Source organism: Emys orbicularis, chromosome 2 (genome assembly GCF_028017835.1).
Source record: "Emys orbicularis isolate rEmyOrb1 chromosome 2, rEmyOrb1.hap1, whole genome shotgun sequence".
NCBI classification, from domain to species: Eukaryota; Metazoa; Chordata; order Testudines; family Emydidae; genus Emys; species Emys orbicularis.
In genome coordinates this window covers 256,843,197-256,855,577 of record NC_088684.1, presented here as the reverse complement: position 1 = coordinate 256,855,577, position 12,381 = coordinate 256,843,197, and the positions used below count along the sequence as shown (strand labels likewise).

The following is a 12,381-nucleotide window of genomic DNA, read 5'->3' as shown; positions in this document are numbered from 1 at the left end:
GATAATGTCACCTTTAATTTTCACAGGTGCACGGATTCAACCACGAGTTCACTTTCAAAGAAGAGCCCTAAAGTTGCCTGAGAACACCAGCTACAGTGATCTGACAGCATTTCTAACTGCAGCCAGTTCACCTTGGGAAGTGGACAGTTTTCCTTATTTACAAGGATTAGATGGAAATGGAACTGGTAATTTTGAGTATCTATCTTTGTTTTTATTCTGAGTTGATATTTGTTGGAATATAGTTTTGGGGGGGTTGGTTTCTTTTTTCCATCTCTCTGTCATTTTCTCCCTTCCCCCCACAACACACCTTTTTAATTTCAAAAATATAGGTTCAGCTGTCTGATCAAAATACTGTTTCTAAAAAGCAGTAGTCCACATGACAACGTTCCTGTGCAACTGACACTAATAGTTCCCCGTGTTGGCAATCTCTAGATAAGAGCCCTGGGTTGAATCAGCATGGAGACTGAATGTCCTTATCACCCCTTATATATCCCTGCAGGATGAAGTTGGAGGCTCATTGACATTGATGGGTGAATAGCTTTCTTATGTTGCACCTGTCATTTGAAGACTAGCTTCCTGGCACGTCAGTTTGGGTATCTTTTACAAATGCTACATTTATCTTCAATTTTAAAAATTGAGAGATGTGGGGAGGGGAAAAGATTTAACCTTCTAGATTATGCAGCATTATTAATATCTAATTATTCCTGTGCCTGGAAGTCTGTACAATGTCCATATTCTAAGAATTTAATGTTCTGCAGCGTTGTGCTGTGCCAACAAAGAGTTGTTTCAACAGTCTTGTTAAATGCAGAGTAATTTTGGATCCTGCTTTGGCCAAAAGTGTTCAGATTCTTTTGAAACAAAAAAGAAAGCTGTGAAGAACTTTTAATAGAAACAGCCCCCAGTGGACTTTGAACTTTGAGTTTTGAGTTATTTTGTCTACATTCTTAACATCTTGGGATGGCAGCAGGTGAGGCAATTTAACTCGTCTAATTTAGTCTCCTCCGGGTGCACTTATTTCTCCTAGTTAATTTAAGTTATTTCAAATATATGCTCAAGTGTGTAAGGTGTGTGTTAGTGAATCTTGTGGATTTCTTCCAAGAGAAAATGGTGTGACCTTTCCCCTCCTCTCTGTTTTCCTTTCTTTCCCCTCTTACAACTCTCTCCTCATTCACAGATGCAGAGGTTTCTTGCCTGCTCTCCTCCTCTAACCCCTTCAGTTGCCTCAGTGATCCTGTCCTGTTCCATCTCTGGATCTCTCTCTCACCAATGCTCATCTCCACCTGTTACTCTTTTGCATATCCTCTCACTCTCCTCTCCTCTCACAATATCAAGCATGCTGTAGTCTCTCCCTTCTTAAACCCACCTTTGACATCACTTGCCTCTTCAACTACTACCCCATCACCTTTTTCCCTTTTAAGCTCATTGAACGCGGACTACAATTGCAGTCTGGAGTTCCTCTTCTCCAGCTCCACCCTAGACCCTCTTCAAATCAACTTCTGCCTCATGCATTACACTGAAAATATTCTTACCAAAGTCTCTAATGACCTCTTCCTAGTCAGAGCCCAGAACCAGTACTCCATCCTCATCCTCCTTGACCTGTCAAGTGCCTTTAACACAGTTGACCATCTTCCTCTTCTCGAAATCTTGTCCTCCCTTGGCTTCCATGTCTCTGTCCTCTCCTGGTTCTTCTTCTACCTCTCATCGCTCCTTCAGTGTGTCCCTGGGATGATCTTCCTCATCACCCCTCCAACTTTCCCTGAGGTCACCACGGGGCTCTGTCATTGGTCCCTTTCTCTTCCTCCTCCACACCTTATCTCTGAGTAATCTCATCCACAAACATACATTCTGTTCCCTTCCCTATGCTGATGACTTTCAGGAGGTTGGACGAGATGACCTCCTGAGGTCATCCCCCTTCCAACCCTGATATTCTATGATTCTATGATTCAACATGGCTCTTAACCTCTCCTCCTCCAAGTCTCTCCTGCCCGCCAGCTCCTTTCTCAATCATTGCGCACAACACAACCAGCCTTCCTGTCACTGAGGCCCGTAAACTGGGCATCATGCTAGACTCAGACCTCTCTCTATGTCCTTTCATCCAGGCTACGACTAAATCTTGCAGATTCTTTCTGCATAACATCTCTAAGGTACTGCCTTTCCTATCCATCCAGAGAGCTAAAACTCTCATTCTGGCTCTCACCAACTCATCTGTCGATTAATGCAACATCCTTCTCTCTGAATTGACAAATGTAATCTTGCCCTACTCATATCCATTCAGAATGGTGCTGCAAAGATCATTTCCTAGCCAGTCACTTGTCATCCCTCTCTTTACATTCATCCTCTGGCTCCCCCATCTCTATCACATCAAACCTAAGCTGATTGTCTTCTCTTTCAAGACACTTGATGGCCTATCCCCACCCTACCGATCAGCTCTCATTCACTCAGCACAATATGGTAGCCCACTTGTTAAATTTAAAACAAGCATCTTTGTGCTCTCTCCCATGCTGCCCCTCACACTTGGGGAGGAGTTACCCATAAATATCTACAAAGCTACCTCATTAACCTCCTCCACATCCCTTCTCAAAACTCTTCTTTGCCACAATGCCTACAAAAAACTTGACAATGGTTAGGCTTCTGGTGCACTGGGAACACTGCCTGTCATGCTTACCAGTATTGGCTTACTGTTTCCTTGTACCCTCCCAGTGGTCTCTCTGCACCCATCTGTTGTCTCTTGTCTTATACTTAGATTGGAAGTTCTGTAAAGCAAAGACTGTCTTTTTGTTCTGTCTGTACAGTGCCTAGCATAATGGGATCCTGGTCCAATACTAGGGCTCTAGGCATGATGATAATACAAACGATTTATTACTGATGATAATAAAAAGGGGGTTGTTGCATGAATACTATTTGCCAGAAATGTAAAGTGCCTGAAATAGTTTCCATGGGCCATTAAGTAGCCCCACTGTATGAGAAGACCCAAGTAGAGTAAATTCTTTGGACTCCCTCCTGTGTGTCAAGCTGGGCATGGCTTTATGGGTACACACTTACTCTACCCCCCCACCTTATGCCACACACAGTTATACTCTCACACGTAGACCTTCCATTCAGGGGAACATCTCACTTTAAAACTAAAAAAACTGAAAAGAGGTTGGAGATATGAGAAGAGACTTTTACATAATTACAGTGCAGGCAAGTTGCCTTCTACTCATACTTCTCCTTCTCTTGGAGAAATGTTAGACTGTCAAACCTTCGGCTTGGATAGGCTACTTAGTTATTTAAAGCTCACGAAATATAATCTTTGTCAGTAGACCCTTCTTCCAATAGCTGTTGAATATAAGATCACCACCAGCTGGTGGCGATTGCGGATTTTTTATGGTACCTGCAAATTATAATTTTCACTTTCCTGAGTATAAACCAGTAATTTGCATGGGAGGAAAGGATTCTTGCTGAATAGAGTTTGCTCTTTGTCTGTGTCTCTGCTAAGTTTCTCTCATGTTTAACTGTGTACAGTGAACTCAGGAGCATTGCAATCTGGTCCTCCCATTGTGTAAATGTGTTACAACTGATGGCGAGTGTTTATCCATTGTAACTTTGTAGTAGTTTAACTAGTAACTTTCCTTTGAATTCAACAGTACTTTCCAAGGAGTTCTAACAATGTACAGTTAGGAGCAGTACAGTTAAAACCAATACATTAATCAGCCTATTCTAAACATATAAAGCACTTTGTATGCAAATAATGATAAGCCTGTTGTGTCTTGGCTTATTGCTTGTATTAGTAGCATATTGTGGCGCACAAGGCTGGTTTCTAAACAAACAGCATAAAAACCTCTGTATTCTACAGTAATGGACCAAACCCCTATAGCAGGCAATAATGTTATCTCAGCATTTGGGGCTATTGCTGTGTAATATTAGCTTATTTATAAAGGGTGAATTCAGAGTCACTAAAAGCATGTATTTTCCTCATAGATTTGCGGTCACCAGGTGTCAAAACATAAGCTGACATTCATTGCAGTCACTCCTACTTAATCTATGCATATACTTACCAACTTCCCAGCATCTGTTTCACAAGCATTCAGTTAGCTTACCTTCACAACACAACACAGTAAGACAGAAACTTAATTTTTAAATGAAAGTTTAGATTCTGTGGAAATAGATGTCCTAGGCCTTTTTTATTAGCCAGTGGACTTTAGAAATCTGCCTGCTTTCTTAGAAAGTAAGCTCTTCAGCCTGAGACTGCTTGAACACAGTGTCAGAAGGAGGTATGTTGCTTTAAATAGAATGGAGGCAAACAAAGTTCCACTAGAACACTCATTTTTTTCCTCCCAGCTAATTATTGATTTTCCAGTCATAGGCACAAATATAAGCAAAATTCAAAACAAGTAGAAATAGTCAAGTAAAATGTATTACATAATTTATTTTCAGATATTAATATTGCATTTTATAAACCTTTAGGTGATAACATGCTTCATTAGGGATTTGAATATATGAAAAAACTGACCAGGTCATGACCTCCTTTAGCAATTAGAAGTTATTTCTCTATCAAATGTTGACAACTCGTGTCTTCCTGAGGAAGCAATGTATTCTGTGCTAACACAGATAACATATGTGGTTATTGTAAATTAAAATGCTCTGATATGGTTTCTCGTAAATGTAACTGCTGCTCAATAAAACCCAGTCTCTATCTTACAGCAAGCTCTCTGCCAAGGGAAAATTCGCATAGTTGTCTCTTGTATTTCAACAAACAGCTAGTGTTAATACAATCTTCTTGACAAAATAATCTGTAGTACTGTGATACTTCACAATTACTTAGGCTTGGTCTACACTACAGCATTAGGCCGATGTAAGGCAGCTTATGTCGACCTAATTATGTCAGTGTATACGCTGCACCCTTGTTCCTGACGATATAAGTGCCCTACTACACTGACATCGTAACTCTGCCTCCATAAGAGTCGGTGTAGTTAGGACAACGCAGCGCCTGTGTGGATACTGTAGGTTACTTATAGCGCTGCTCACTGTCATTCTTGTCAATTTCATGGCTCCATGCTGGAGCATGAAATTGACGAGAAAGCCTGGTGGGTGGAGGGCTCCAGCTACAAGCCGGCTGCCCACAGACTCCCCGCCGGGCTCCTGCCTGGGCTCCCCACTCCCCAATGGGAGCCCGGGTGCTGCCCTGAGGCTCCTGGCTCCCACTGCCCCAAGGCTCCTGGGGCTCTCTGCTCCCCGACAGGAGCACAGGAGCCGAGAGCTGGGTGGGGAAGGCAGCTGTGCTCCTGGCGGGGAGTCGAGAGCCCCTGCAGCTGCTGTGCTCCCTGCGAGGGGCGGGGAGCAAAGAGCAGAGGGAGGCAGTCCCCAGGCTGGGAGCGGGGAGGCAGCCCCCGAGTGGGGAGCCAGGATCCTCGAGGCAGCTCCCAGGCTCCCCAGCGGGGAACCAGGAGCCCAAGGGCAGAGCTGTATGCGGAGCTGAGAGCCCAGGCTCTCAGTCCCCCATGCTGCCCTTCTTAAGTCGGTGGCAGTGCTCCTGGTGAGGACACGCACCACGAACAGAAGAAGGGCAGTGTGGATATGAACCACTGCAGTAATTACTGTGGTGGCTGTAAATCGACCTAATATAGGTTGACTTAAGTTTTTCGTGTAGACATGCCCTTACTGTTGTGTTTAAGGTGCAGAATGGATGATTTAGGAGAATGACATGTATGGCCTTATATTTCTAGGTCACTGGTTTTTCTATGGTCTAGGTCAGTAGTGATTGAAAGTCATTTCCCTTGTGTGTCTATGTGATGGCCTATGTGAAACAAGTTGGTGGTTTGAGTCCGGTTACTAATGGACACAGGCCCACATGACAGAAACTACCACTGAGGTAGACACCTTTAACGAGCTTATTGGAGAGGCCAGAGTCTGAGCCAGTATGTAGACAGGAACAACCCACTCTCCCTCTTAGGGTTTTCCTTCAAGAGCAAGTTGAAACCTGGCATCAAGGCAATGTCAGGGTTGTCTTTCACTACCGAAGGTCAGTGCGTCTGGAGAAATGGTGGTGTCATGCAGTGTCAGCTACAGCCAGGCATATATCTATGCCATGCCAAGAGTCCTAGACCATTGTGATATCAGATATAACTCAACCAATCACCACCCTTACTCTACAGCTAACTTGCATGCAACAGTTTCGTTGTTTGTATGAGGGAGACTGCACAGATAGATAGTGGATTACTTGGCCCAGCTGCCACACCCATGCACCCAATTGCCACCCACACAAAGCAACACAAATCTCTTAGCACAATTTCCCTAGACACAAATCAACACCACAAATAGCCCCAAACACACACAGCCCCTAACCACAGCATACCCCTATTCACCAGCTGCACAAATCCACACAGCCCAGCCCACACACAAATCAGCACAGCCACCCACACAACAATACAACAAGCACATACAATAACCCTAAACATCACTCTGAGGCCTAAAAGGACTGTAAAGTCAGTGTGAAGCAATGGAAACAGCTACAAGCATGGCTGAAAGCTCTTTGTGTTTAGAATATCACCAGGTTCAGCTTTCATGGGAATTCATAGTCTGTGACTGTCCAGTTTTTAAGTTTTCAGCCTTTTTTGGCTTTTTAACAAACAATTTTTTGAGCTCTACCTGTGCAATAGCACAGGCTTTCAGGTACTAGTAAATAACCAAAAAGGACCATCTCAGATCCTGGGAGTTCTCAGTCTGGCATCTTTTGTAAGTGCTGTATTTTTTTTTTTTTTTTTTGGTAAGGCCTTGACTTTGGTTAGCTGACTTTGTCAGTGAGAATAATGGTGTTCAATAAAGGCCATCCCTTAAATCTTACTGGCTTTTAGGAGTCATAGTAAAAATCTTGTATGCCTATCTGTATGCCCTGGCTGTACTGAAACCTCATCCTAACAGATACCTGAATTGTGATACCACCCATTGTCTAGAGATCCCATTTCATGTTTTAGATTAGTAGGTGATCATGTCTGTGCTCCAGCAGTCTCTAGGTTTAGTGTTTTTTAGATGCTCACTTAAAAGTTTTGCAGGGAGGTCTGAGATTATTTCCCAAAGGTGCTGCCATCTCTAGTTCTTTCCTTTTCTTTAGTAGCTCTCTTCCACTTTCTGCTCTATGGTCATAGACGCCTGGGGTTTATAATGTTTTTTTTTTTTTAATTAAATAAATGTTGATTAATACTGTACTTTGGTGGGTGATCATTTTTAAACATAAATTAACGATCCCTATGTCTAATAAATTATCTTAATATACATGGATCTAAGAAAAATATTATTACACATCATAAAAATGTATACAGTTTGGCTTTTAATTTCAGTGAAGAAGCAAAGCAAAAGCATTCTTGCATTTTAAAACAATAGTTAACATTGTCCTCTCTGATACTATTGCAAATTTTGGCCATTAGTGTGTTTAAATTATGGGCTGTATGCATTTGCACTATGCTTGTGCAAATCTTCTTAAAGAAGAATGGAAAGAAGAAAATGTATTTAAAAAAACATAAAATACTTCTTGCAAAGATTCAGGTGAAAAATTAAGAAATTTAAATGTCAGTTTTCTGGAAGTATTAACAGGTTAGCTTTAATTTCACCTTCCCTTGATAACAGATAACATCATGTATAATAATTAATACAAATATGTAACATACCATTATTCTTTCACTTGATAGGAAATAGCACCAGGTATGACCTTACCCCTGTCACTGCAGTCAGTGTTCATTTGCTCAACAGCGATGGGACTCCAATCCCAGTGAATGGCCCCATCTACGTAACAGTGCCTCTGCCAACAAACAGCAACCTGAAGCACAATGGCCATGTTCCAGCCTGGAGGTTTGACCAAAAATTTGGTAAGCAGTATTTTGTAAAGTATCAGGGGGTAGCCGTGTTAGTCTGTATCTACAAAAACAACAAGGAGTCTGGTGGCACCTTAAAGACTAACAGATTTATTTGGGCGTAAGCTTTCGTGGGTAAAAACTTCACTTCTTCAGATGCATGGAGTGAAAGTTACAGATGCAGGCATTGGTGGCTGAGCTTTGTGACTTTGTCCTCACCCATAACCACTTCAGATTTGGGGACAACTTATACCTTCAAGTCAGTGGCACTGCTATGGGTACCCACATGGCCCCACAGTATGCCAACGTTTTTATGGTGACTTAGAACAACGCTTCCTCAGCTCTCGTCCCCTAGTGCCCCTTCTCTACTTGCGCTACATTGATGACATCTTCATCATCTGGACCCATGGAAAGGAGGCCTTTGAAGAATTCCACCTGGACTTCAACAATTTCCACCCCACCATCAACCTCAGCCTGAACCAGTCCACACAAGAGATCCACTTCCTGGACACTAAAGTGCAAATAAGTGATGGTCACATAAACACCATCCTATACCGGAAACCTACTGACCGCTATACTTACCTACATGCCTCCAGCTTCCATCCAAGACACATCACACGATCCATTGTCTACAGCCAAGCCCTAAGATACAACCGAATTTGCTCCAACCCCTCAGACAGAGACAAACACCTACAAGATCTTTATCAAGCATTCGTAAAACTACAATACCCACCTGGGGAAGTGAGGAAACAGATTGACAGAGCAAGACGGGTACCCAGAAATCACCTACTACAGGACAGGCCCAACAAGGACAATAACAGAACACCACTGGCCATCACATACAGCCCCCAGCTAAAACCTCTCCAGCGCATTATCCACGATCTACAACCTATCCTGGAAAATGATCCCTCACTCTCACAGACCTTGGGAGGCAGGCCAGTCCTCGCTTACAGACAACCCCCCAACCTGAAGCAAATACTCACCAGCAACTACACACCACACCACAGAAACACCAACCCAGAAACCAATCCCTGTAGCAAACCTCGTTGCCTACTCTGTCCCCATATCTACTCTGGCGACACCATCAGAGGACCCAACCACATCAGCCACACCATGAAGGGCTCATTCACCTGCACATCCACTAATGTTATATATGCCATCATGTGCCAGCAATGTCCCTCTGCCATGTACATTGGCCAAACCGGACAGTCCCTCCACAGAAGAATAAATGGACACAAATCGGACATCAGGAATGGTAACATACATAAGCCAGTAAGTGATCACTTCAATCTCCATGGTCATTCTATTACAGATTTAAAAGTCACTATCATTGAACAAAAAAACTTCAGAAACAGACTTCAAAGAGAAACAGCAGAACTAAAATTCATTTGCAAATTTAACACCATTAATCTGGGCTTGAATAGGGACTGGGAGTGGCTGGCTCATTACAGAAGCAGCTTTTCCTCTCCTGGAATTGACACCTCCTCATCTATTATTGGGAGTGGACTACATCCACCCTGATTGAATTGGCCCTGTCAACACTGGTTCTCCACTTGCGAAGTAACTCCCTTCTCTCCATGTGTCAGTATATAATGCCTGCATCTGTAACTTTCACTCTATGCATCTGAAGAAGTGAGGTTTTTACCCACGAAAGCTTATGCCCAAATAAATCTGTCAGTATTTTGTAGTGATCCTGCAATCATTTGCATTCCTCTGAAGCTTGCTTCTCATTGTTTTTCATTTAATGTCCCTTTTAGAGAGTATAAAAATCTGTTTTCTTGCTGTGTCTAAAAGTAGAATTTGTATTAATAAAGCTACATGATTAGGTATTAAAAGCTAAACAGTTGTGTATGATGTGTATTGTTTCCATTTACAACTTTTTTGTGTAAACTTTATCAATATTCTAATCAGTGTTTTGAATAAAAAATTAATCTGCTTTTAAGTTATCTAACAACATAGATTTCAACATCTGGAAGGGTTTTGTACATCTGGGTTAACAAAAATCAGTTGTGAGCAAATGAGAGCCACTGAACACTTTGAAAGGATGAGAAATGCCATGAACATACACTGTCAAACAAAATGCACTGAGTTGTCTTTGTTGCTCCGTGAAATTCATCCCTTGATAGAAAGCCAGCAGAAGGCATATACATTATGCAAACCATATTTAAGACTTAAACCCTCATAGTTTGAAGTGGTGCATGTGCCTCGTGCTGGCCCTCTGTACAGGGGTGAATTTCACCTTGAATTATTCACGTGAAGGGTTTATCTAATTGAGGAGCAATTTCAGGAGGAGAAGAAAGAGGAATGGAAGAGGAAAAAATAGAGATTAGAAAGAAAGAGAAGTGGGAAGTCAGAAGCATGGATTTCCTGGAGAGAGAGAAATTGTTTAGGTGCTCCTGGCAGGTGAGAGATTTGTCTTAAATTATGATATCTTGTAGAAGATTTCAGAAATAGAAGAACAAGCATGAAACCATTTTTTCCTCAAATGAGCATTTGGCTTCTTGTCTGCCTCTATTAACTGAAGGTGGATCTTGGGTTTTCAAGTGTCGTTCCTAATAGAAAAAAATCTGTTAGAGGAAATCTGTTAGAGAAAAAAATTATTAGAGGATTTATTTAGAAATGGCTCTGAACAACCTGTAGAACTTAATAAAGAAGGATATACCTTCTGTAGAATGTTTAGATCAAATGCAAAGAATATAATGGAGAAGGCTTTGGAATTTTTACACAAGATGTGGAATAGCTAGTTTTCTGTTTACCCCCAGCTAATTTGAAAATCCTCCTCTTAACTCGTACTTACTTGATCTGCTTTTTATGGCACAGTTAGCAGTAGGGTTCACGCATTCAGGTTCTTCCTGAAATTGATTTTGATTTGTGATTCTAGAAACTGTTCTGTTTTTCACTTGTTCAAAAGAAGAATAGGAAGACTGACTCATTCACTTTCCACACAAGAAGCCGTCCATCCCTAATCCTTCCTGTCTGCTGCATTATAACTGTAGCATGGCTCACTGGTAGTTACTGTAAAAGATTATGATTTTGATTTTAAGGTGACTGCTGATTTATGACTAAACTTCCATGTCCCAATAGTGGGGCAGTAAAAGCTCTTTGTTTTTCACTATTGCATATAAAGGACTAGATACCCACAAAACTGAGTGACTGGCCAACAAAATGGCAGATGAAATTTATTGTTGATAAATGCAAAGTAGTGTGGCTTGGAAAACATAATCTCAACTATACATACAAAATGATGGGGTCTAAATTAGCTGTTACCATTCAAGAAAGAGATCTTGGAGTTATTAGGGATAGTTCTCTGAAAACATTCACTCAATGTGCAGCTGCAGTCAAAAAAGCTAACAGAATGTTAGGAACCACTAGGAAAGGGATAATAAGATAGAAAATGTCATAATGCCGCTATATAAATTCATGGTACGCACACACCTTGAACACTGCATGCAGTTCTGGTCACCCCATCTCAAAAAAATATATATTAGAATCGGAAAAAGTACAGAGAAGGGCAACAAAAAGGAATAGGGATCTGGAAAAGCTTCCATATGAGGGGGGATTAAAAAGACTGGGACTGTTCAGCTTGGAAAAGAGACGACTGTGAGGGAATATGCTAGATGTCTATCAAATAATGAATGGTGTGCAGAAAGTGAATACACAAAGAACCAGGGGTCGCCCAATGAAATTAATAGGCAGCAGGTTTAAAACAACAGGAAGTACTTCTTCACACAACATACACAGTCAATCTGTGGAACTCATTGTCAGGGATGTTATCAAGGCCAAAAGTATAACTGGGTTCCACCAAGAATTAGATAAATTCATGGAGGGTAGGTCTATCAGTGGTTTTTAGCCAAGATGGTCAGAGATGGAACCCAATGCTCTGGGTGTCCCTGTACCTCTAACTGCCAGAAGCTGGCTCTGGACAACAGGGGATGAATCACTTGATAACTGCTTTGTTCTGTTCATTCCCTTGGCAGCACCTGGTAGCAGACACTATTGGAAGACAGGGTACTGGGTTAGATGGATCATTGGTCTGACCCAGTATGGCCATTCTTATGTTCAGCTGAGTCAAGTATGCACTGGATGTAACTAAATGGGGTAACTGGTGCCACAAAAAGGGGCTGTTTGAGCCCTCTCAATCCTTTGGCTGGTTCTGTATTGGCTGCCTATACAGGTGTGCCATGAGGCTAGCAGAGTATTGCTGGAGACTTTGAAGCTGGTGGGGGGATGACGTACAGACCATAAGAAAAGTGCTCCTGCACTGATGGTCGTTCAGAACAGTCAGGGAATTTAAAGTCCTACTCCTTCATCTCTCTAGCTAGTAGAGACTTGGATCTCTCTAGCTAGTAGAGGATCAAGAGCTCATTTGGGTAGTGGGGACAAGGACCATACTACACAACCCCACCATTTCTGGCTGAATAGGAACATCATTTAATAGACTTCAGGAAGGAGTCCTGGGCCAGAAGTATGGTGGTCAAGAACACTGGGAATCCAATTCTTCCTTCAGTTATGTGGGTGTAAATCCTGTTGAAATCAAGAAGCTGTATGGGGTTGC

At 42.1% G+C, this 12,381-nt stretch overlaps 1 protein-coding gene across 1 annotated transcript in view; it reads left to right on the top strand.

The window, feature by feature from the left end:
• The window catches only part of FAM171A1 (family with sequence similarity 171 member A1), a 136,542-nt gene that overhangs the window by 100,257 nt on the left and 23,904 nt on the right, over positions 1-12,381 (top strand). The window contains exons 4-5 of the mRNA XM_065399652.1: positions 27-185; positions 7,665-7,841. Coding sequence (XP_065255724.1) covers positions 27-185; positions 7,665-7,841 — 336 coding nt within the window. The remainder of the gene's footprint in view (positions 1-26; positions 186-7,664; positions 7,842-12,381) is intronic.